The following is a 27,338-nucleotide window of genomic DNA, read 5'->3' as shown; positions in this document are numbered from 1 at the left end:
AAGATAACTATATCAAGTGGGGTATCATATGGAAGGGGCTTTTATTCTAAAACAGTTTTTGTTTTTATTTTTATGAATAATAGTTTTTGATTTATCGTGCAAAATGTAGAAAAAAATACCCGAGTACGGAACCCTCGGTGCACGAGTCTGATTCGCACTTGGCCGGTTTTTTATTTTTTATTCAGATATAAGTTAGCCCTTGACTGCAATCTCCTGATGACTCAGTCTAAGATGGAACATGGTACGGAATGGATGGATGGAAGTCTAAAATGGATGGATGGATGGAATCGGAATGATGCACTAAGGAATTTTGGACGTGAAGCTCAAAGCTTCCTGAACGCTGCCCAGCCAAGTTGTATTCGGCGGCCAAGCACTTTCTCGAATTCTTTACCCGACTGCGGCAAAGCCAAAAGGAAGGGTTATGTTTTAGCAGTCTATGTATGTATGTGTGTATGTATGTGTGTATGTTTGTATCCAGATTCTGTGTGTTCCACCGCAGCGTCTAAACTACTGGGCCGATTAAGAAGCATTCATCAATGAAGGTGTCAATCGATTCGTCGTAAAGGTCCGGGTGACATAGGCTACACTTTATACGAACAAAATTGACCCAACGATTGTTACATGAAAAAAAGTGGGGTCTCCAAATTTTTTTTTTGCTATTGTATCGAGTGGGATGTCAAATGAAAGAGGAGAAAATTCTGAGTTCATAAATATACATGTACTACAAAATTAAAATATACCAAGCGACAGAAAAACAATTTTACTATTTCAGCGTTCATTAAGACGATCGCAGTCGGGTTTTAGTTTCCAACTTAATCTTGTTTGAAATAACCTTTGTGTGCAAATTATAAACCTCCAAATCGTCCCTGCCAGGAATCAAACCGAGTGAGATCTTCACTAAGATTGCAGCTCTCACAATTGCATTAGGGAGTTTGTCAATTCATTATGAATTAATCATTAATCACAAGAAATGATGATGTTTGTAAGCAATATAATCGTTTCTCATCGATTAAATCAAGACTATAAAATCGGACTTATATAGGAAAGTACTTTAATATGTGAGTTTATTTCCCTATAAGAACATGAACTATTATGATTACAAGAGATTACTGTTCTCATGGCATACATAATTAAGTATACGATATTGTGCTATTATGATAATGAAATATTACTAAACAAAAGAAACATCACTGCATATTGCATTGCCTTTCCGTGTTATAATCTCAGAAGGTATGGGTTTGATTAAACCTGTCATAACCCTTCCAGGTTAACCCGCTTCCATCTTAGACTGCATCATCACTTACCACCAGGTGAGATTGCAGTCAAAGGCTAACTTGTATCTGAATTTAAAAAAAACCGCCAAGTGCGAGTCAGACTCGCGCACAGAGGATTCTATACCTACTCGGGTTATTCCGACATTTTGCTCGATAAAATAAATAAAAATCTGTTTTAGAATATACAGGTAAAGAAAGCTCTTTCATATGATACCCAACTTGGTAAAGCCATCTTACTATAAAAATTTAAACACATTTTAATTTTTTTTAAATGATGTAACCACAAATTCAAGGTTTTCGGATTTATTCCTTTACTTGTGCTATAAGACCTACCTACCTGCCATATTTCATGATTCTAGGTCAACGGGAAGTACCCGATAGGTTTTCTTGACAGACACGACGAACGGACAGACAAACAGACAACAAAGTAATCCTATAAGGGTTCCGTTTTTCCTTTTGAGGTGCGGAACCCAAAAATTATCATCATCAGTACGAGTCACCTCTCAGAATGAGAATGGTTAAGTCATAGTCTAACACACTGGCCAAGGCGTGCAGATTGGCAGACTTCACACCCCTTTAAAAACCAGTAGTCGTTTAGGCTGAAATACCCTTTTGGCACACGAGGTCTGCCCGCGAAATTCAAATTTAATTTGGTTTTTCGCAATTTGTAAAGTAGTCTTATGGCATTCTAATTGCGACAATGGCAGTATCATCTTCACAGGATTACATAAAAATCTTTACTTGAAAGTATTCAGTTTAAGATATTAGTAAAAATAATTAGTTTGACATGATACTATAGCTAATTTCTTAAAATGGACCCTTTGAAGTAAAGATTTTTGTATAAACCTGTGAGGATGATACTGCCATTGGCGCAATTAAAGTGTCGTGTTAGTTTACTAATTGCGAAAAACCAAATTTTTGAATTTCGCGGGCAGACCCGGAGGGGTCTCTCCGTCACTTGCTCCATACAAACGTAGTTCGTCTCTCATTGGAATACTAACCAATCATACTCAATGGAACTTTGTAGAAATGTTCCAGGCACTAATATCTATGCCTGTGATTTTCCAGATTTCCGTTAAAATATTCGGTTTCAAAACGCGGTCTTAAAAATTCACATGCAAATCTTTGAGCCCCTGTAATTTTAAAACTACATATTTTTAGAAAAATCCAAAACACCACTGGCACAGATATTATTTTCTAGAATATGTCAACAAAATTTCATGGACTTTGGTTGATTAATATTCAAATGAAATTCGGACTACGATTGTATGGAGCGAGTGACGGAGAGAGCCCTGTTAAACCATTTTAAATGGGCACTTTAAATCAACGATGCTCTGTGTAACTCGTCCGCCATTCAGCTGTCCGTCTGACGGTCCGTGCATCTGAGATTTATAGTGTTATATCCAACTGGACCTATTTATCACCACTTCACATCTTCCTCTTTGTTTTTAGATATTAAGAATTGTTATAAAATAGTTTTTCCATTGAAATATCTATCTTATTGGGTTTTTCTCGTTTTAGTTTGGATATTTTACTTTGTTATATGGAACTTTATCTCAATTTATGAATGACTAGAGGATGCCCGCGACTTCGTCCGCGTGGATTTAGGTTTTTCGAAATCCCCTAGGAACTCTTTGATTTTTCGGGATAAAAAGTAGCTTATGTGCTAAGCCAAGATATTATCTATCTCCATTCTAAATTTCAGCCAAATCTGTCCAGTAGTTTTTGCGTGAAGGAGTAACAAACATACACACGCACACATACACATATACGCACAAACTTTCGCCTTAATAATATTAGTGTGATTGTACGAAACAAAGAAACAACCAATTCTTAAAATTCTTTATTGTACAAAAACAAAGAAACCAAAACATAGAAATGTAGGAATATAACAAAAGAGATTTTTGTATAACAAGTGTAAATTAAAAATTTATAACACCCCCGACGATCCAAAGTATTTGAGTTTTCCAAAACATCATTTTCAAATAAATAATTATGTATTTAGGCAACGTCCATCTTGACAGCTTGACATTTGTCTATTGACATAGGTAATATTAAGAACCTAACGGTTATCTAACCTTCTTTGCTACAAGAAAACTAGAAAAGAGCTGATAACTCTTAAACGGCTGAACCAATTTTTTTAGATTATAGCTAAGAACACTCTCGATCAAGCCACCTCTCAAACAAAAAAAACTAAATTAAAATCGGTTCATTCGTTTAGGCGCTACGATGCCACAGACAGATACACAGATACACAGATACACAGACACACAGATACACAGATACACACGTCAAACTTATAACACCCCTCTTTTTGGGTCGGGGGTTAAAAATAGGCGGCCTTATCGCTAAATCTGTATCTGTGTATCTGTCTGTGGCATCGTAGCTCCTAAACTAATGAACCGATTTTAATTTTTTGTTTGAAAGGTGGCTTGATCGAGAGTGTACAATCCAAAAAAATCGGTTCAGCCGTTTGAAAGTTATCAGCTCTTTTCTAGTTGTTACTGTAACCTTCACTTGTCGGGGGTGTTATAAATTTTTAATTTACACTTGTTGGTGTTGTTTTAGACTACTCTCCCTGCGTGCCGACTGTGGAAGGTAACCTGGCGACATTCATGCTGGACCTGCAGGACTACCAGAAGTGCGCCGTCACCAGAGTGCTGCATCGATACACGGTAAACTAAAGAGGGGTCTCTCCGTCACTCGCTCCATACAAACGTAGTTCGTCTCTCATTGGAATACTAACCAATCATACTCAATGAAATTTTGTAGAAACGTTCCGGGAACTAATATCTATGCCTGTGGCTTTCCAGATTCCCGTTAAAATATTCGGTTTCAAATTTACGCGGTCTTAAAAATTCACATACAAATCTTTGAGCCCCTGTAATTTTAATACTACATATTTTAGAAAAATCTAAAACACCACAGGCACTGATATTAGTTTCTAGAATATGTCTGCAAAATTTCATGGACTTTGGTTGCTTAATATTCAAATGAAATTGGAACTATGTTTGTATGAAGCGAGTGACGGAGAGACCCATAAATCAACTGATATATTGTGATTCAAAAGACAATAGAGAGAGAGAGCCCAAGAGGGCCAGACATTCGTTACTTTCAAAGTACAAAGGCCCTCTCGGGCTCTTAGTCTATGAGCTAAAGACTAGTTTTTGTCCCCTACTGCGTTCGTACTAACTTCCTACTTTTTTGAGACAGACAGACAGATAAGTGATCCTATAAGGGTTCTATTTTTCCTTTTGAGGTACGGAACCCCAAAAAAGATATTTATATATAGGCAAAATTAAGCTTTACAAATCAACTGACTGTGATTCAAAAGACAATAGAGGGAGAGCCCAAGAGGGCCAGACATTCGTTACTTTCAAAGTACAAAGGCCCTCTCGGGCTCTTCGTCCATGAGCTAAAGACTAGTTTTTGTCCCCTACTGCGTTCGTACTAACTTCCTACTTTTTTGAGACAGACAGACAGATAAGTGATCCTATAAGGGTTCTATTTTTCCTTTTGAGGTACGGAATCCTAAAAAGATATTTAGATATAGGCAAAATTAAGCTTTACAAATCAACTGACTGTGATTCAAAAGACAATAGAGAGAGATCCCAAGAGGCAGTGGCGTGCAGATCATAGAAGCATAAAAGCGCTGCTTACTCTAATTGAACTAGCGCAATAATATTTTTTTAATATGTGGCGTGTAGATCATAGAACCATAAAAACACTGCTGACCCTAGGTGAAATAGCACAATGCTCATTTTTCAATATTACAGGTGGCGTGCAGGCTATAGAGACAAAGGAGGAACTATTGCCTACCCTGACTTAGGATATGCACGCCACTGCCAAGAGGGCCAGACCTTCGTTACTTTCAAAGTACCTTTCTGGGCTCTTCGTCCATGAGCTAAAGACTAGTTTTTGTCCCCTACTGCGTTCGCACTAACTTCCTACTTTTTTGAGACAGACAAACAGACAACTAAGTGATCCTATAAGGGTTCTATTTTTCCTTTTGAGATAACCCTAAAAAAGATATTTAGATATAGGCAAAATTAAGCTTTACAAATCAACTGACTGTGATTCAATAGACAATAGAGAGAGAGAGCCCAAGAGGGCCAGACATTCGTTACATTCAAAGTACAAAGGCCCTCTCGGGCTCTTAGTCTATGAGTTAAAGACTAGTTTTTGTCCCCTGCTGCGTTCGCACTAACTTCCTACTTTTTTGTACTACTACAGTGCGACGTTGAAATTGCTTACTGTACCTAAATGGGTTAATTTTCTACTACTACACTAGTAGGCAAAGTCTAGAATATGTTTCTTGATTATAGAGAGAGAGCCAGCGCGTGCCAGACCTTCGTTATTTTATAAAAGCTCAAAGTTTCTCTGCGTACCTATTGTCCCTAACACAGGGAGGAACGATCAGAAACTATGAAGTTTGGGAGATAACAGATAACAAAGGTAAAAAATCTTACGTCAAAGTCTAAAGTCATTTTTTTTATTTTCTTCGGAATAATATTAGAAATCACGCCATGCATTGCCAGACACTTTATGTCGTGGCAAGTGCAACTCCCTGCCAGAGGCCCTTAAGGGGCAAGTGACGGGCCAGCCCGCAAAATTCAAATTTTATTTGGTTTTTCGCAATTTGTAAACTAATACGACAAAGTAGGCTTATGGGCATTCTAGTTGCAACAATGGCAGTATCATTTTCACGTGTTTATATAAAAATCTTTACTTGATAAGGTCCAGTTTAAGAAATTAGCTCTAGTATCGACTAATTTGTGAGTTACAGTCGATACTAGGGCTAATTTCTTAAACTGGACCCTTTCAAGTAAAGATTTTATGTAAATAGGTGGGGATGATACTTTTACTGTCGCAAATAGAATGCCATAAGCCTACTTTGTCCTATTAATTTACAAATTGCGAAAAACCAAATAAAATTTGAATTTCGCGAGCAGACCCGTCACATCCACCTTAAAGTTTGAAAGTTTACACCTTTGTGATTTTTTTACACCTTTGTTACCTGTTATCTCCCAAAGCCACCATAATCCAAACAGAGTCGCTGATCGTTCCTCCCAGTGTTGGGCACAATACGAAGACTAACTCCCAGCTTTTATAAAATTACGAAGGTCTGACACGCGCTGGCTCTTAGTGCATTACTTCTTTTTATTACTGGGAACTAGGAAGTAGATTCTAAGGTAGATATGCTTTACTTTAGAACTAGTTTTCTTCAACATTTCAACGTTTTTGTTTGTTAAAGTGAAGTTATGTTTACTTTAAGATAGTTAATCAATTGGTTTACATAATATTATCACAGATATTATCCACTGAAAAGAGAAGAAATTAAGAGGGGTCTCTCCGTCACTCGCTCCATACAAACGTAGTTCCAATTTCATTTGAATATTAAGCAACCAAAGTCCATGAAATTTTGCAGATATATTCTTGAAACTAATATCTATAGGCCTGTGGTTTTCCAGATTTCTGTTAAAATATTCGGCTTCAAAGTTACGCGGTCTTAAAAATTCACATACAACTCTTTGAGCCCCTGTAATTTTAATACTACATAATATTTTAGAAAAATCTAAAACACCACAGGCACAGATATGAGTTTTTAGAATATGTCTGCAAAATTTCATGGACTTTGGTTGCTTAATATTCAAATGAAATTGGGGCTACGATTGTATGGAGTAAGTGACGGAGAGAGCCCTGCCGAGCCCTGAATCGGTCCATTGATTTATCTTATTTTATAGTTAAATGTATTTGAATTTTGTTCTTAGGGTAAACGCACATACTACCACAAGATCGTGATAGAGGACGGTTCGGGCGGACGGGAGACAGTGACGGTGCGATGTGTGGTGAGCGGCAAGACGCGCGCGTTGACGCGGCGCGCCGCTGAGGACTTCCCTCTCAACTTCAACGAGCCTGAGTGAGTACACGATCGTGATAGAGGAGGATAGAAGATTATGATGAAGGGTACGAGGGTACGAGAGATAAGGGTACGACTTCCCGCTCAATTTCAACGAGTCTGTGTGAGTACATTATCGTGATAGAGGAGGATAGAAGATTATGATGAGGGGTACGAGGGTACGAGAGATAAGGGTATTACTTCCCGCTCAACTTCAACGAGCCTGAGTGAGTACACGATCGTGATAGAGGAGGATAGAAGATTATGATGAGGGGTACGAGGGTACGAGAGATAAGGGTACGACTTCCCGCTCAATTTCAACGAGTCTGTGTGAGTACATTATCGGGATAGAGGAGGATAGAAGATCGTGATAGAGCAGGGTATGAGCGGGAGACAATAATGGTGTTCGTGATGAACAATACGTTCGCTTTAATATAGTGTGCTGCTGAGGACTTCCCGCTTAATTTCAACGAGCCTGAGTGAGTACATGATCGTGATAGAGGATGAAATAGGTGGGAGACAGTGACGAGGTGATGTGTAGTGAGCGACAAGACGCGTGACTTGTACGGTGTGCTGCTGAGGACCTCCTGCTCACTCTCCGTGAGCCTGAGTGAGTACAAGATCGTGATAGAGGACGGTACGGACGGGAGATAGTGACGGTGCGATGTGTGGTGAGCGGCAAAACGCGCGCTTTGACGCGGCGCGCCGCTGAGGACTTCCCTCTCAACTTCAACGAGCCTGAGTGAGTACATGATCGTGATAGAGGAGGATAGAAGATCGTGATAGAGAAAGGTATGAGCGGGAGACAATAATGGGTACAGTACGTAATGAAAAAGACGTCCCCTCCAATTAAGTGTAAAGCTTGTGCCAGGAGTGGGTACGACAGTCCGCTCCTCAACCGTTGAGCTATCGAGGCTTAATATAAAAATAGAAATCTCCTTGGAATGCACCAAGTCACTATTACCTATTTATGCTTTTATTAACCCCCGACCCAAAAAGAGGGGTGTTATAAGTTTGACGTGTGTATCTGTGTATCTGTCTGTGGCATCGTAGCTCCTAAACTAATGAACCAATTTCAATTTAGTTTTTTTCTTTGAAAGATGGCTTAATCGAGAGTGTTCTTAGCTATAATCTAAGAAAATCGGTTCAGCCGCTTGAAAGTTATCAGCTCTTTTCTAGTTACTTCTACCTTCACTTGTCGGGGGTGTTAAAAATTTTTAATTTACACTTGTTCAGAAAGAGGTATTAAATATCTAGGTGCATAAAATGCTGTAGGGTACCTATAGTTTGCGACAGGTCGAGATGGCAATGAACGCGTACTATACCATACTGAACCGCCTAATTTCTATTCAATCTTTTCAGTATCCTGGATATTACGAGGTACATGGAAGGCCGCGCTCCTGAGCCCGTTTTAGGGGCTCTTGTGAAGCAAAATGGAAAACAGTACGTAGAAAAATATGTCCACGTTATATCCACACTAATATTATAAATGCGAAAGTGTGTCTGTCTGTCTGTCTGCTACCTTTTCACGGCCCAACAGTTTAACCGATTCTGACGACAGAGTAAGCTTATATCCCGGAGACGGACATAAGCTACTTTTTGTCCCGGAAAAACAAAGAGTTCCCACGGGATTTCTAAAGACCCATCCGCTTGACCGATTTGTATGTTTGGTACCAAGGTAGCTTGCGTCCATGTAATTGCATAGGCAACATTTTATCCCGGAAAATCAAACAGTTCCCACGGGATCTTTGAAAACCTAATTCCACGCGGACGAAGTCGCGAGCATCCTCTAGTAAATAATATTTTTTAAATCTCAGAGCGCTTAGGAAGAAACAAACATTCGTATTCAAATTATTATTTAACCCGTCGAATTGAGAACCTCCTCCTTCTTTTGAAGTCATTGAAAAATCTTGCACATTGTTGGCTGAGTGGAAGATTGTCGCTGCACTAGGAGCGTATAACCTGTTTTACAGTCGAACAGGCTTCCAACCGGACAAAACCAATTCACAATTTATGAAAAAAAACATTATTTCTTGTCTTGAGTTCAAAAAAGGTACATATTTACACGAATTTCACCAAAATATTTTCGTTTTTTTTTGTTTTTTTTTTTTTAAAGAATATTAGCCATTTTAATCATGACTAACATTTCCCTTTCCCCTCCAACTAAGCGTCTAGGAGTGGATACGACAAGAGTGCAACGACTGGGGTTTGAACCGCCGACCTTTCGGAATTCAGTCCACTTCTATAACCGTTGAGCTATTGAGGCTTATATATATATTAAAACTTTGTTCTATTTTCCAGGGTATCCGGCGAAATATCAGTGACCCCCGGCACTCCTCTCTCGATGGAGATCTTCCTGGACAACTCATCAGCACCTGTGTACGGTCTGCTGGTTGGGTACATGCATGTCACTGACACGGGGAAACAGCAGGAGACAATTATATTTAACGGGTGAGTGTTCTTAGAGGGGCACGCATTAAATGTTTAACTAGATGGGTGACCGACTTTGGAAATCCAATTTGGCTTTTTCTGTGCCTTGGTAACCAGAACGCTTGCAAAAACTTATTACTATACTACCTCACACAATCCAATGACAATAACCATTTTCCTAATCTTGTATTTGTAGTGATTTAGTATTTTTCAAACTCGCATTGCATAGCGTGAAAAACTGAGATCAATGCGCCTACGATGCGGCATTGACTTCGAGTGGTCTATTTACGGAACGTTCGTTGACTTCTAGCGTTAGTCAGATGTTTTATTTGCAATAAGTATATTGCGAATTTTTAAACATACAGGATTTTTAATTTTATTTTTGATATTTTTAATTTTATTGTGATATTTTATAAGTAATCAAATCATCAATACTATTACCTGTCTTCGTTTTTGCTAGTGTCTTGTTTACACCCTGTATAATACCTTTGCTAATGTTCATCATCATCATCATCAGCCTGTGGACGTCCACTGTTGGACATAGGCCTTCCCTGTAGAGCGCCACCACACCCGGTCCTCAGCCTTCCTCATCCAGCCACTTCCCGCCAGCCGCTTTATATCGTCGGCCCATCGTGCTGGAGGGCTACGTTACTACTACTACGTTACTAGCTAATGTTGTAAATTGATAATAATTTCAGTTGCTCAGTGGATCCGTACCTCTTCGACAACTTCCTGACGACGGACGGCAAGAACCTCACAGCGAAGTTCAGAGCATTTAAGTTCCCTGACACTACCTATGTGCAGTTCAAAGGCACTGTTACCGTGTGTCTGGATAAGTGCCAAGGGGTATGTAGATCCATGTTACAATATTATTGTAAATTGAACAATTGAAAAGAGCAACCGCCGAGTTTCTTGCTGGTTCTTCTCGGTAGGAACGGCATTCCGAACCAGTGGTAAATTATTTGACGATTCAAAAGCACTTGTAAAAGTTTATTTGAATAAAAATCTATTCTATTCCATTCTATTCATGCTTCACTTTTTTTTTTGCTGAAATATTTTTTATTCACATCAACATAAGAGCTTTTTTTCAATAAGATAAACTTACATCTAAATTAAAACTAAAAACAAATAAAAATAAATAAATTAAAAACTAAATTAAATCTAATACGTCATCGAGACCACCGCAGCGAGGCATTGTACCCAAGATGGTGACAGTTTTGGCAAGGTTAAAATCGGTTTAGTTTGTGAACCGAGTGTCAGATGTTTATTGTAAACGCAATCGGTATATTGTTAATAGCTCGTTTCCACAAAAAAAAATGTTATTGTCGTTTCTATCAACAAGTTCTCAGTTGCTGCTCGGAGTTGGGAAGTTCATGGCTTTACCCGTCCCTCGAAGAGCACATAAGGCCATTGATTTTGCGCCTAATTTTGTCGAATTTCCGACCCATCGCGATATGAGAGTGAAGGAATAAAAAATACATCTGTATTTGGCGCACACACTCGTATGCGCTATACCGAATTACTCCTGTGAAACTCGCTAGTCTCCATTGAAATTGATCGCGTAAGGGCCAGCGCACATATGGCGGAGCGCAGCGCAGAGTTTTCTAATCGCGTGACACACTATACGCGAATTTCTACCAGAGAATGCGCGAGCACGCGCGGGACTGCGCGCGGATGCGCGAGTATCCGCGCGGATGCACAATGGATTTTAGATATTATTTTAATGAGGACAATGTCGATAATACTTTGACAGTGAAAAATGCTCTGGCGCTGCGCTCCGCCATATGTGCGCCGGCCCTTAGACGGATTTTCCAGTGATTACTGATTTTCAACTAATTTAATCCTTCGTCTACTTACTACAGGTTGAATGCAGTAACGGAGTAACAGCATACGGTCGTAAGCGCCGCTCGGTCGCATCCGGTGCTGATGCTAACAAAGTGTACGAAGTGTCGCTTACTACCATCATCAAGGTGGACTGGGCTGACGGGAATAAGAAGGAAGGTGAGATTTCCACATCACACTAATATTATAAAGGAGAAAGTTTGTATGTGTGTGTGTGTGTGTGTGTGTCTGTTTGTTACTCCTTCACGCAAAAACTACTGGACGGATTGGGCTGAAATTTAGAATGGAGATAGATTATACCCTGGATTAGCACAAAGGCTACTTTTTATCCCGGAAAATCAAAGAGTTCCCACGGGAATTTTAAGAAACCTACATCCACGCGAACGAAGCCGCGGGCATCAACAAAGTGTACGAGGTGTCGCTTACTACTATCATCAAGGTGGATTGGGCTGACGGGAATAAGAAGGAAGGTGAGATTTCCACATCCATACTAATATTACCAATGAACAAGTGTAAATTAAATATTAATAACACCCCCGACAAGTGAAGGTTACAGTAACTAGAAAAGAGCTAACTTTCAAACGGCTGAACCGATTTTCTTGGATTATAGCTAAGAACACCCTCGATGAAGCAACCTTTCAAACAAAAAAAACTAAATCAAAATCGGTTCATTAGTTTAGGAGCTACGATGCTACAGACAGATACACAGATACACACGTCAAACTTATAACACCTCTCTTTTTGGGTCGGGGGTTAAAAAGTCTGTTTGTCTGTCTGCTACCTTTTCAAGGCCCTTCAGTTTAACTGATTCTGACGAAACTTGATAGTGTGATAGCTTGCATGATGCATTCCGGAAGCAGGCGAAAGCTTTTACTTTTCATCCCGGAAATTCTAATTCACTTCCCATGGGATTTTTAAATACCTAAATTCACGCGAACTAAATCGTAGGCATTATCTAGTAGAACGTATTTCTCTATGGTGATTTACCTACTTATTATAAAAAAGGAATAACAAATTCCTGAAAGGCCGGCAACGCATTGGTGGTACCTCTGGTGCTGGAAATGTTCATGGGCGGCGGTAATCACTTAACATCAGGTGACCCGCCTGCTTGTTTGCTCACTAATTTTACTAAAAAAAAACTTTACCGTCTACTCAGCATGCTCTAGCGTCAGCTGTAACCGAAAATTTTAATTTTGATTTTGTTGAAAGACGTTTTACATAAAATTTTCTGTGTTTATTTACCCGAATGTTATTCTTCCAAAGAATTTTAAAGTCGAATGCTTCATAGGAGGTATACATCTAATAAAAATATTTTTTTCTTTTTTCAGAGGAGGTCCTCACTCTACTAAAGAACTTAAAATACGCAAACCAACTGTTGGGTGACAGAGACGGCACTTCAGCAACTATCTCCGAGCAGACCCAGGATAACAGACTAGTCGTTAACAAAGAAGAATTTCCCCAAACCCCCGAAATGCCTAACAATTCCAACATACAAACATACAGCTTTTTACTTGTAATAGTTACCCTATCATTAGTTCTATGTAAATAAACAAGGGGTAGAAACGACCGTGATGGATGATAATATGACGAATGTATAACAGTGGTTATTTTCGGGTTAACCATAGATATTTTTCGCTTCTGTTTTTTTTTTATTGGTGAGGTTCTTTTCAATGTATGCATCTGAGACTGTATTTATTTTTTTATTTAATTGGGATATTTTTGAGTGAATTGATATTTTTCGCTTATTATTAGGTCCTTTTTAATGTGCGATCGATTGAAATGATACTCCAATTTTTTTCAACGACAAAATGTTTATACCTATATAAGAGACAATTAATATGTTTATGTAATTAAAATTAAATAGAATATCTTCCTAGGTATATCTTAAATAAAATTACCTAAGTAAATAAAAAAAAGATCGTAGACGTACCTAGGTATCACTAAATTGATACATAGGCATGCCTATGCCTAATAATAATATCTACTTTATATTTACCTATTTTTACCTACTTTTTTAACTCATATGTAGTTTATAACATTTTGAAAATTATTGTGATTGATTAATTAATTATTATTTTAACTTTCAAAAACTCATCGAAATAATTCTTTAGATTAAGACTAAGATTAATTTTTAAGTCAAAGTGATTTAAAATTAAAACTAAAATTTAGTGCCTTCTTAACATAAAATTTAGTCTGATATTAATAAAATGCTAACGCATTTAAGATTCACTAGTCTTAAAATAATAATGTTAAATACCTATACAATAAGAAATAGACAATTTAAATTAAATGATTTCAATTTAATTCTACACATACTTAATCCAGTGACGTTTTAATAGTATTTTCAACTACACTAAAATATTAAAATAGCGAACCAAAACATTCTTTAGTACCCGACTACTTAGTTAATTTTTTAAAATTCCTTTGTTTAGAGCTGATTTTTCAATCGTCTAATAACTTTTGTTCGTCTAATCTGTCAAAACTTCAAATTTACTCTTTATTAGTTAGATGAAAGTTATTTGATGACTGAAAAATAGCCCTTATTGATTAAGAGAAGAAGCCCTAAAATGCTCCGTGTCCTTTCCAAACAATAATCTAGTTTGGTTTTCATTTGAATATTTTCCAATCAAACTCAATGTTTAGGGACACGTTCCTTAAACAAAATATAGTTATGATAAGATCTATATTAATTACAAGTGTAAATTAAAAATTTATAACACCCCCGACAAGTGAAGGTTACAGCTATAACTAGAAAAGAGCTGATAACTTTCAAATGGTTGAACCGATTTTCTTGGATTATAGCTAAGAACACTCTCGATTAAGCCACTTTTCAAACAAAAAAAACTAAGTTAAAATCGGTTCATTAGTTTATGAGCTATGCTGCCACAGAGAGATACACAGATACACACGTCAAACTTATAACACCCCTCTTTTTGGGTCGGGGGTTACAAATAGAAGTAATTCACTCATCTGTGTCTGTGATTTTCCAGATTTCCGTAAAAATGTGTAGTAAAATTTACACTGGCTCAAAGATTTCTTTTATTCAAATGAGAAACAAACTACGATTTTATGGAATGCGCTGGCAAGCAAGCTAGGGTTACTTTTCTTAAGTATGTGACGTCATAACAAATCCAAAATGGCGGATGAAGTAAATAATTAAGCCTTTTTTTTAGATTGGTATCAAATGAAAGGTCTCACTGTGTGATTTTGAAAGTGTAAGTACTTAATGTACTTACTTAGTTAATGAAAGCAAATGCGAACCATTCTGTTAGTAATGTTAAAAGATTTTGCCTATTCAGGTTTTTAGTACTTAAGCTCTTGTCTCACAAAGTTTGGGAAAAAAATCCGAATTTCGGCCTGAGTATGACGATGTCTCCACGATAAAATTGTTTTTTAGTCTTGTTTTAGTGTTTAGTTAAACTTGAAACACATCTTTTACCAATTAGTATTTAGGTATGACAATTTTTTCTTTATAAATAGCAGCCTAATACCTACATTGACATTGATAATAAGTGATAATACTTACCTAATAATTATTACACATAGACAGACGCGAAACGCACGCGCATGCACACACACAGTCATGTACCACACAATAAAGACACGTACCACCCTTATGCACGCAAATATAAACACACACACATACACACACACAGTTCAATATTCAAAACATTTTTATTCAATTACACTTTTACAAGTATATACTTTTGAATCGTCAAGAGCATCTACCACTGGATCGGAATGCCTTTCCTACCGAGAAGAACCAGCACACACACATACACACACAACACACAACACACACACACACCAGGTAGTTACTGCAAGAATACCAAACATCACAATAATTGCGATTTGGCAGATACTTGTTATCGCCCCCGGTATTTTAAGGTGCTTTGAAACAATTTTTCACTTATTGTGAAAGCGACTAATTTTTATTAAAATTAACTAGGTATAAGTTCTTAACGAAATAAAAAACAATATTTTCCAAACACATTGTAGTTTTATTTGACCAGCTTATGCCCACGACTTCGTCCGCGTGGGCTACATAAATTTCAAACCCCAACCCCCCCCCCACTCCCCACCCCCCCCTTAGGGGTGGAATTTTCAAAAATCCTTTCTTAACGGATGTGTACGTCATAATAGCTGTCGGCATGCCGTTCAGTCCGATCCGTCCAGTAGTTTGAGTTGTGCCTTGAGAGATCAGTCAGTCAGTCATCCTTTCCTTTTGTATATATTTTAAAAAACTTAGTCACTAGTATACTGGTCTGATCGCAAATAAATTTTAGAGTATTCGCATCTTTTTCTTGCCAATAAAATAAGAAAAGGACAAACAAAAATTTAGATCTGTCAAACCTCGTGACTTTAGATACCACTGCACTATTATATAATCTGAGCTTTAGGTGCCAATAGAGTCGAGAGCCAATTGTTTTTTATAGAGTCTCAGAATACGTAATAGTACAAAAATGTAGTCTTTAAATATAAAATTCATCCGTCCTTTTTTAACAATATTTGAAGGAAAAAGATGCAGACACTCTTAAGTTAGTTTAGAGAAAAACATCAGAATCGACGCCAACTTAGTTAGTTATCGACGACTTCAGCCACCCATCAGCTAATTTGAGCTTACCGGTGCAAGCAAAGCAAATAAAATAAATAAATCTTTATTATCTTCACAAAACAGTGTTTACAAAGTTTGGTATGAGGCAAACTTTAGTGTAATGAATACATTAGTAGATTGGATCTAAGGGTTTAACCACGGTTATATTTTTCGAATTGTTTCCGAATTCGGATATCGTATCCAACCGGACAGACACGCAGTGATTATTATACCTATCTATATACATATAATAAAATTGTAGAAAAGTGGTGTCTGTACAATGGAAATATATAAAAAAAAGTAGCAGGGGTTGTTATTATATCGATGCCAAACCCGAAATTGTAATTAATTTTTTTTTGTCTGTTTGTCTGTGTGTTTGTGCACGCTAATATCAGAAACGGCTTATTCGATTTAGATACGGTTTTCACTAATATATTGTAGTAAGCTTCACTTAACATTTAGTGTTTATTTCATGTCAATCGGTTCATAAATAAAAAAGTTATGTCAATTTAAAGAATCACGGCGAACATATTTAACGTACAGAGTACGTACTACACGCCTCGCGCCTGAGCGTCCGTGGCTATATAAATTGCGCTGATTTCACGCGAACGAAGTCGCGGGCACAGCTAGTTATCTAATATGTACCTACCTCCTTGCAGCTAACCTTGCAGTTATGCCTGTAGTAGGTATATCGCTTCTACACTAGAAAACTAAAAAAAAAATACCGATTTTGGATTAGGTAAATTAAAGAAAAAAGTAAGATTTCAGTCTTTTAATAGAACCATTATAGATAAATCTAACAATTACTAATCGAAACTAACATTAAAAGTTACAATAATGAAGAACAAAATGACATCACATCACAAAAAGTTGTTTTTATCTCAACTCCTACGTATAAAAATTGGACAGACAAGAATAGGTTCTTTTGCGTGTAAATTACGGATAAAATATTGCATTTACGATTTTTTTAAACGCTTTGTTAAAACAACAATTAAGTACCTACATAATCCATAGGTTTTGTAAAAATATTTGTAAAATTTTGTAAAAAGTAATTTTTTTAAAACTTTTTACAAAAATTTACGTAATCGCTTTACAAAAGCGATTATCTATATTATATCTATTTAATCGAGCGTTTTTTTTTTATAAAATGGGCATTATACAAAACCTTTAAATAGAATTATGGGAATATTATTAAAACCAAAGGTGGATTGATAATAATTGAAAAAAAAAAATATTTAATAGGTAATTTAAAAAATCGGCTATCCTTATTGTCAAAGTTAAAACGAAAAAATCTGATTCCCATGAACAAAAATAAATTAAGCATAAATGCAATAGATTTTATCCATGATTTTAACCGCTTCTATTTCTTAAAAAATCCTAATTCATAATTTTTACATTTACAAAAAAAACTCTTAGCTATTTAGTATTATACTAGTATTATTTAATACAAAAAATATAAAGAAATTATGCAATAATAGGTACTACACATTCATTGGAGACAATATTTATTTTTATTCAAAAAATTACAAATAATCTAATGTAAAGACGTACAATTCCATTTTTGCATTACAGTGGTAGGTAGGTAATTACATTTAGAGTTAAAATTACATTAAAATCAGTTCAGATTTATTTTATGAAATTTTACAAAGATTACTTATCCATTAAGGTGCCCACGCACTCGAACTGAACTCGGCTGGAGAGAATATCGTGCGGGGCGCTGACGCGACGCGCATTTCAGCTGCAGTTCAGTTCAAGTGCGTGGGCACCTTTAGTCTAAATTATACTTTTGATCGAAATGTATGATGAGTATAATTTTTTGTACAATATATAAATTAGTTTACAAAACAAAAACATAATAAGCACAAATTAAGTATACAATTTGACAGCCTTATCATTACATAATCTTATTGAAATATACATATTATACGATCGCATATAAATTCGTCATAATCGACTGATTGAAAATTCAAAATTATACGTTCGTTCCAATGAAAACTTCGTTTAGGTACATAATTGAGTTCGATCGAATAACTAATAAGTAAGTAAGAATTCCTACAACATGCTTATTTTGAAACATTACCACAAAAAACTCCAAAATAAACGTAAAATATATATCCGAACTGATTAAATTAAACCAAAGCTTATCAAACAATTTTATTCAATAGGCATTATGATAAAACTAGATACTAAACAACGGCAACGTCTAAAGATTAAAAAATAACGGTATTTACATTTTGTAAATATAATAGCTTAAATATAAAAAAAATTGAGTTATTTTAACAAACAGTGGCAAGACGCGAGCAAAAGATTTTATAATTTATAGGTTTTTTATTTTCATACTGAAAATAGTTAATATAGATCTAGAGACCATAATTAAATAAGGATCTTTCGAATATTAATAATAAATACAATTCAGTAAATACAAAGTTTTCTTATATGAGAACGTAGTTGGCAAAGAATAATAATCTAAAACAAATTAAAACCCTTTTTATGATGGTGGTTTCAAAATGTCAAAATCCAGATCAAAATATAGTATATAAAAGGCTCTAGGTAAATGAACACAAAACCAAACATTTTATTTAGTCATACACAATTCCTTCGATCGAATGAAGAAAAATAATAATAATCGTTCGATTATAGTCGCGTTCGAATTTATAGTTCATTCATTCTCAATTTAAAAATTTAATGCCGTGTTTAGAACAACGAAAAATCTTATGGATTTTTGTAATAATATAATAATTATGTTTTGTGTATTTGGTCTTATTTGTGCAAGATTTATAGCTTTCTATTTGGCACAATATTTCATACAATATTATATCTTTTATATCAAACATTAAGTTGATTTCAAACTACGGAATAATATAATATAATATATAAATATCGCTCACCCTACTTTGAAATGTTATATTACATCTAAGTGTGAACAGTGACATTTAAAAGTAGGGTGAGCGATATTTATATATAATATTATATATTTCGTAGTTTGAAATCAACTTTATATAAAATTTTCAGTAAGTATCTGTGGTAATTCCAATGCAAGATTGCGTATATAAAATAAGTAAAACGTATTGGTAGACTATAAATTACATATATTTATACATATTAATTAGTAGAGTTTAATCTTTATAGACGGAAGGAATGACTATTGTAAAAAGTTATAAATTTTTGGACGAATAATAAAGACAAATCCCGTGACTTTTATTAGTGTTTTGATTTCAATATTTATGGAAACTGGTTGGGTATTTTTGTCAAGTTATTAGTTGATAGGTTTATTTAAATTTATACGATATTTCTAGATTTCTAGATTTTAATGAGTGAAGGTTGTTTAGTGTTTACATATTAACTAATTTTAAAAAATAAGTACTAGTTTAAAACTTAAAAATCTAGCTCAGTTTTGTACAGCCATGTAATACTAGTATTTCTTTAGTATCACTTTTGTGTAAAACTGAACCTAACAGCTCCTTCCCTTCGAATAACCTCTTCGAATTCGATGTATTTTATGCGCGTAAAAAAGTTTTTCAACAATTTCGAAAAATCCGCATAACACCAAAAATAACTTTAAAACATTATGATTTTTTTATAAACTAATGTTTAAAACATACAACTAAAAGTTTTTAGAGAGCATCATTAATTTCAGAGAAATTATTAAAATTACAAGAACAGATTTTTATTTTTCAAAAAAGGAAGAGATTTTTTTTTCTAAAATCAATATTATTAGGTACTTTTTAAATATAAACAATACTGATAAAGCTAAGACGATCACCTCCAAACCTCTTTTTTTGCATCTACTCTACATCTACAAACGTCATCAAAATCGCTTCGCTGTTATGTACACATTAGTAATGATTCTGTTGGCAACTAAATTTTAGAGTATTCGCATCCTCTTCTTACTAATGCAATATGAAGAGGACAGACACAGTTTGACAGATTTAAATTTAATTTAGAGCTGTCGAACCTCGTGACTTTAGCGAACGTATTGTTTAAATTTATAGCGTGTACTTAGAGTCTTGTAATGTAAAATACATGTTCTATCCCTTTTTAACAATAATAAAAGGAGGAGGACGCAGATACTCTAAATTTTGTTTAGATAAAGACAACAGAATCGTCGCCACTGAGGGATTTTGTTCCTTAAGAACACAAAGTACTTAGGACTAGTACTAAAGTTGGCAGAGAATGTGGCTAAATTATATGTCTATATAGAATGTGTCTAGATTAAGCCTCAGTATTCTAGTCAAATATCCAGTAGTAAAATTGAAAAAATACCACAGTTCGAAAGCTCGCTAATTCTTATGAATGGAAAGGGATTTTTGATGGACTTTTTAGACGAAAAAGATTGGTCATATCTAAAATCGAATGGTAATAAAATGTAATTAATTCAGTTAAGTAATACTAAATGGGTACCAATGCTTATAGTCTGATTCCAAAACTTATGGTTCACTACGACACACTATAATGGGATTGAGGAGCTGGCGAATAAAATGATGTAATCACACTTGCTGCATACTAGATGACGCCCGCGACTTCGTCCGCGTGGATTTAGGTTTATCGAAATCCCGTGGGAACTCTTTGATTTTCCGGGATAAAAAGTAGCCTATGTGCTAATCCAGGATATTATCTATCTCCATTCCAAATTTCAGCCAAATCCGTACAGTAGTTTTTGCGTGAAGGAGTAACAAACATACACACACACACACACACACACACACACACACACACACACACACACACACACACACACACACACACACACACACGCACACACATACAAAATTTCACCTTTATAATATTAGTGATTAATTCAAACCAAAAAAAGAAGTAAATTATAAGATAATATACTTACTAGAAAAGGACAGGAGCAGTACTTAGGTTGTAAATGAAGTTTCCTTAAGTAAACGGACTAAAACTGTGCTAAGAAATAGTCCAAGGCCATGATTTCGATCGCTTAATAAAATTCTGAACTCATTTCCAAGCAGAACAGCCTAAAACTGTGATAAAATTAATACCAAAGTTCGTGATTTCAACGTTTTTTAGATTTAAGTAATTTTCGATTGAGTTTATTTCTCATTTTGTAAATTTAATTTCATGTAATTACAACGTTTTGTTAGCCAGCTCCTCAATTAAATCGTTTACACTAAAAGTTTGGCTCGATTTATATTATTTTTATTTCATTTTTAATCTGTAACCTGTTTTTCCGACCCACTCTGCCACCCAGAGTCCATAGTATTCGTATCGCTATAACAATGATGGTGGTTAGTTTTCAAAATCTCATCTTTTCTTTCCGGTTCATATTGAGAGTCTGGTCCCAAGCATTTGGAACCCTCTGGTTCGTTGGAATACACAATTTCCTGCCTTCTGTCATCATCGTCAGATAATAATGACTCTTCTGTGTTAGGTGATAAAGGCGAATGTGCTGTGTCCTTGTGCCCCACAAAGAACTCTTTGGAATCCGAGCTAGACTGTCTCGGATGTTCTTTAGGCAAGTTTTTGGGACTCGTTCGAGGCATACGTAATGGACTCATGTGAGTCCGCATTTTAGGACTACCCTCGATTCTTATGCTCGCGTTTAAATCCGACATCCTACGGTCTTCGAAGCGGTCGGATATACGTTCAACTCTAGAGTCATTCATTCGATCGATTCTAGAATCATTCAATCTGCTTTGTTCACTAATTCGATCGATACGAGAATCATTCAATCTACTCTGATCAATGATTCTATCGACTCTAGAATCATTCAATCTACTCTGATCACTGATTCTATCGATCCTAGAATCATTCAATCTGCCCTGATCACTGATTCTATCAACCCTAGAATCATTCAATCTACTCTGATCACTGATTCTATCAACTCTAGAATCACTCAATCTACTCTGGTCACTGATTCTATCAACTCTAGAATCACTCAATCTACTCTGGTCAATACGTTCAATACGAGAATCGTTTAACCGATCGCTCATAATTCTTGAATCGTTCACTCTGTCACGTTCACTAATTCGTTCGACTCTAGAATCGTTAAGTCTATCTCGTTCACTTATTCGTTCGATTCTGGAATCGTTCAACCTGTCACGATCACTCATTCGATCAATTCTAGGATCCCGTTCCCTTTCACAAACCCGATCGGGTCTAGAATCGTTCAATCTATCTCTGTCACTCATTCGATCGCATCTCGCTTCATTCAAACGATCTCGCGAGTCATTCACTCTATCGACTCTAGTGTCTATACGATCTATCGATTCTCTTTCAATTCTGGAATCGTTCAATCTATCTCTGGACTCGATTCTTTCACCATTCAGTCGATCTCTTGACTCAATACGTTCTAATCTATCTCTAGAATCGATCCGATCACTCATTCTAATGTCACTCATTCGATCACTGAGTCTATCAGTCATCCGTTCACTCATTCTCATTGAGTTGTTCAAGTGTTCGATTTGTTGTTCGGTGAGTCGTATGGAGTTATTGAAGTCCTGTCTTTTGTCCTGTGTTTTGTGTTTGTCTGTCTGTCTGTTCCGTCGTTTCGAGCCAACTTGCGGCTGCGGACGTTGCTGACGGGTTAAGGTGAATGATCCCGTGTCTGATTCGGACGTGGATTCTGGATGGTTCTCGATTGTCCCTACGAGCGCTGAGACGTTCGGATTTAGGCAGCAATCAGCCTGAAAAAAAAATTTTTTTTTGTCACCATCGTAATCAACCCATCGTCGGCCCAGTACTTACGTACGGCTCTTATTTTGGAATGAGAAGAGTTTAGGCCATAGTCCGCCACGCTGGCTAAGTGCGGATCGCAGTCAAGGGTAAACTTGTATCAGAATTTGAAAAACCGGCCAAGTGCGAGTCAGACTCGCGCACCGAGGATTCCGTACTACAGTCATATTTTTTCAACACTTTGCGCGATAAATCAAAACTATTATGTATAAAAATAGACAAAAATCTGTTTTAGAATGTACAAGTAAAGCCAAGATATACCACTTGGTATATTAATCTTATATTGAAAGTTGAAAATACTAATTATTTGTTCATGAACACATTCTAATTTTTGTTTTGTGATGTAACCACAAATTCACGGTTTTCCAATTTTCTCCCTTACGTGTGCTATAAGAACTAGACTACAGGCCCATGTTTAAAAATGGGTGGGTCATATGAACCACCAGGTGACGTATACAGGACGATATAAGAGCATAAAATAATAAGTTTCAGCACTATGCCGTCACTTGTAAGCTGTCCAACAGAGTGCTGGTGAGAATTGAAAAGTGCAGGTAGAGTGAGTACATTTTGGTCATATATTTTTGTACGGCATTTTTACCATCGATAGATCCATGAAAAATAATAAGAAAGCGCGCAGTGCCGTAAAAAAATGGTGCGCCACAAAGTCAGTAAATGTTTTGATTTTCTGACAATTTCCGGGGTAAATTTGGTCATTTAATTCTGTACGGCACTAGTTTCATACTGTTTCAATACAGCCTCTAATCCATTATTCCGCAACGCCGTACAAAAATCATGCGACAAGGGGAAAAAATTGAGGGTAGCAACCCCCTCTCTTTCCGTGGTCCGGGGGGTGATTTGAGAAAGTACGGCTTTGGTTCCAAAACATTATCTAGCACTCAAAAGTACTATTAAAAATAATGCCGTAAAAAAATTAGTGTTCATTTGAATGTGTATCAATAATTATCTTAATTTCATGGTATACTTAATTTTTAAAGCTGTAAAATCATTTGACTCTGTACGGCAACTTTTTTTTTAACATGATAGTGTAAAATACTATTGTTAAATAGTATTGCCGTTCAAAAGAAACTGTTCTAAAAAAAATTATAGATAAATACAAAAACTGAAATTTTTCAAATTATTGCAAAAGTTTAAATATTCATAGATTAATAAAATATAGCAATTTTCTACGCTTTTCCCTTGTTTTAAATAGTATTAAGATAAATAAATTAGGAAAAAATTATGCCGTACATTTTAATGCAGACCATATCTTTTAGGCTGATGAAAATGACGCTACCATTTTAAGGGTAGTACTTTATGGCCATCTGATACTGTACGGCATTAACATATTTTTGAAGAGAACAATTGATAATATGATAAAATCACTATGCCGTCTAACTGAAGTGAACGGGTGTGTATATAATATCCACATCCCCTACAAACCTTTGGACCAACGAAAATGTACGGCATGTAAAAAAATATTATCTATGCATAAAACACTTTCAAAAGAAATTAATTTTATGTTGTTTCAAATCACCCCCCGGACCACGGAAAGAGAGGAGGTTGCTACCCTCAATTTTTTCCCCTTGTCGCATGATTTTTGTACGGCGTTGCGGAATAATGGATTAGAGGCTGTATTGAAACAGTATGAAACTAGTGCCGTACAGAATTAAATGACCAAATTTACCCCGGAAATTGTCAGAAAATCAAAACATTTACTGACTTTGTGGCGCACCATTTTTTTACGGCACTGCGCGCTTTCTTATTATTTTTCATGGATCTATCGATGGTAAAAATGCCGTACAAAAATATATGACCAAAATGTACTCACTCTACCTGCACTTTTCAATTCTCACCAGCACTCTGTTGGACAGCTTACAAGTGACGGCATAGTGCTGAAACTTATTATTTTATGCTCTTATATCGTCCTGTATACGTCACCTGGTGGTTCATATGACCCACCCATTTTTAAACATGGGCCTGTAGTCTAAACTACTTACGTGCCAAATTTCATGATTCTAGGTCAACGGGATGTATCCTATAGGTTTTTTGACAGACAGACAGACGGACAGACAAAGAAGTTATCCTTTAAGGGTTCCTTTTTCCTTTTGAGGTATGGGACCCTAAAAAAACTAGATTATTATAAAAAGGGATACCTTGACACTCACGTTACAGCAACTCGACACATCAGCGAAGTATACCTCCGACTCTGCGTTCTGGTTCGCGCCGCGGTGACAATCTTGCATCGACGACCTAACACCACATAACATAATTATTATTGACTTAGGCTGAGATCTATAGAATGCACTTTGACTTAACTTACGAGCTGATCTCAGACTATGGAATATAGTATAGACTAGCTGATGCCCGCAGCTTCTTCGCGTGGATTGGTCAGATCCCCTGCAGCATCAGGATTGAGGAGTTGGACTCCAAATTTTTTATGAAACAATGTCGCAAAGTTCCTCTATCGATTAAAAAAGAAATGACGCAAATCGGTTCAGAAATCTCGGAGATTTCGGTGTACATAGGTAGAAAAACCCAACTCCCTTTTTGAAAGTCGGTTAAAAAAGTAGCCTATGTTACTCCCTGGCCAATCCTCTACTTGTCTGTGAAAATCCCGTCAAAATCGGTTCAGCCGTTTCGAAGATTAGCCTTTTCAAACAGACAGACAGACAGACAGACAAAAATTTTAAAAACGTGTGATTCAGTTATGGTATCGTTCAAATAACCATTTGAGCTTAATATGAGGTAGTTATTTTGAAATTACAGACAGACACTCCAATTTTATTTATTAGTATAGATTCGCGCACCAAGGGTTCTGTACTCGAGTATTTTTTCCGACATTTTGCACGATAAATCAAAAGCTATTTTGCATAAAAATAAATAAACATCTGTTTTAGAATGTACAAGTAAGGCCCTTTCCTATGATACCCCACTTGGTATAGTTAAAATTGAATATAGTAAAGACTCGCACACCGAGGGTTCCAAACTCGAGTATTTTTTCCGACATTTTGCGCGATAAATCAAAAGCTATTATCCATAAAAATAAATAAACATCTGTTTTAGAATGTACTGGTACGGCCCTTTCTTATGATATCCCACTTCGACTAGTTATCTTACTTTAAAAATTGAAAATACTAATTTATTTGTTCATGAACACATTTTTTTTTTGGTGATGTAACCACAAATTCATGATTTTCGGATTTTTTTCTTTACTTGTGCTATAAGATCTAGCTACCTGCGAAATTTCATGATTCTAGGTCAACGGGAAGTACCCTATAGGTTTTCTTGACAGATACGACAGACGGACAGACAGACAAACAGATTACGAAGTGATCCTATAAGGGTTCCTTTTATCTTTTTGAGGTACGGAACCCTAAAAATGTACTTTCTTACCGTATAGGAGAATGTTTATCGTTCTGGAAGCCCAAATTTTCTTTGCCTTGCTTCTGACAAGAGTCACTGCTCTGATCTGAAACTGACAATTAAAAAAAATTAAGCTAATGTGGACAAACAATACTTAAATTAATTATATTATTCCGCCATAAAGCTATTGTCAAACAAAATATTTAAATATTATGTCGCCACGATGAAAAAAAAACTTTTTTCATGACAAAAATTTAACCAATAATAAAATATTAAACTACCTACAGATATCATTATCATTTTGTAAAAATTGGAAGTTACGACTATTCTAATTTGATTCGATTTTACTACCTAGAACGATAATTTTTTTTAAACCAACCTTTGCTAACACTCTTCTGATGCAAGCATTCAATCGCAACCTCTTCCCTACAATGCAAATTGCCCGAACTCATTCCTAGGGATCTCTGACACCCCCTATACGGGACCAAATGACCCCGTAGCGTGTTAAACCTTTCCGGACCCATTGCAACCATTTCCTGCAACCGGGCGATTTCATTCGGATCGTTTGGGTACATGTGAGTCAATTCCGGATTTATTCGAGTCATTTCCGAATTTATTCGAGTTAGTTCCGGATTTATTCGAGTCAGTTCTGGGTTGATGCGAGCTAATTCTGGATTGATACGAGCCAATTCCGGGTTGATACGAGTAAGTTCCGGGTTTATCCGAGTCGCGTCAGGGATACGGGATAATTCGGGTTGTATCAGATAGTTGCGAGTGCACGTGTGTGGTTGTATGTGGTCATGTATGTTGCGGTGGTCAATGTGGTGGTGGTGTAATAACGTTGCAGCAGCCGGGTCTTGATGGTGAAGGTGGTGTCTGAAAAAAAAAATAAGATATTAATATTACACCTGTCAAAACTACTAAGCTCATTTTTTCAATCTAATGCTTAATTTAAAGCCCGACTCTTGGCTGATACTTATTAGTTATTTTCTTAGATAAAATTACTCATTTTAGTAAATCAAGTCTGATTCAGTTTTATTTCAGGAAAATAGATGATCTAATTTTAAACAGATATAAATTTTGCAAAAAGATACGTCGCAGAACGACTCTGATTATTATAATTTTTGATTGGGATTATAGATGCAAATTAATGTCTTATTCAGAGATTTTGGATGTAACAAGCGCATTAAAAATTGAAAATGGTAAAGATGTACGAATTTACATTTTATTGCGTTTTTTT

At 36.1% G+C, this 27,338-nt stretch overlaps 2 protein-coding genes across 11 annotated transcripts in view; one reads left to right on the top strand and one right to left on the bottom strand.

Moving 5' to 3' along the window:
* Positions 1-13,857, top strand: part of LOC123878917 — a 63,214-nt gene extending 49,357 nt beyond the window's left edge. Inside the window, exons 4-10 of the mRNA XM_045926293.1 lie at positions 3,843-3,949; positions 7,046-7,194; positions 8,536-8,616; positions 9,475-9,624; positions 10,302-10,449; positions 11,466-11,604; positions 12,774-13,857. Coding sequence (XP_045782249.1) covers positions 3,843-3,949; positions 7,046-7,194; positions 8,536-8,616; positions 9,475-9,624; positions 10,302-10,449; positions 11,466-11,604; positions 12,774-12,994 — 995 coding nt within the window. The 3' untranslated portion in view covers positions 12,995-13,857. The remainder of the gene's footprint in view (positions 1-3,842; positions 3,950-7,045; positions 7,195-8,535; positions 8,617-9,474; positions 9,625-10,301; positions 10,450-11,465; positions 11,605-12,773) is intronic.
* A 7,328-nt stretch (positions 13,858-21,185) lies between these two features.
* The window catches only part of LOC123878914, a 45,443-nt gene continuing 39,290 nt past the window's right edge, over positions 21,186-27,338 (bottom strand). For 8 of the 10 annotated variants that reach the window (XM_045926281.1, XM_045926284.1, XM_045926283.1 and 5 more), the window contains 4 exons: positions 26,478-26,974; positions 26,129-26,210; positions 24,889-24,985; positions 21,186-22,686 (listed from right to left, as the gene is read on the bottom strand). In XM_045926281.1, coding sequence (XP_045782237.1) covers positions 21,211-22,686; positions 24,889-24,985; positions 26,129-26,210; positions 26,478-26,974 — 2,152 coding nt within the window. In that variant the 3' untranslated portion in view covers positions 21,186-21,210. The remainder of the gene's footprint in view (positions 22,687-24,888; positions 24,986-26,128; positions 26,211-26,477; positions 26,975-27,338) is intronic. The other 2 variants (XM_045926286.1, XM_045926285.1) reach the window with 2 other exon arrangements.

This window comes from Maniola jurtina, chromosome 27 (genome assembly GCF_905333055.1).
Source record: "Maniola jurtina chromosome 27, ilManJurt1.1, whole genome shotgun sequence".
Lineage (NCBI taxonomy): Eukaryota > Metazoa > Arthropoda > Insecta > Lepidoptera > Nymphalidae > Maniola > Maniola jurtina.
The sequence above is the reverse complement of the archived record's forward strand: the minus strand, read 5'-3'. Positions and strand labels throughout refer to the sequence as shown.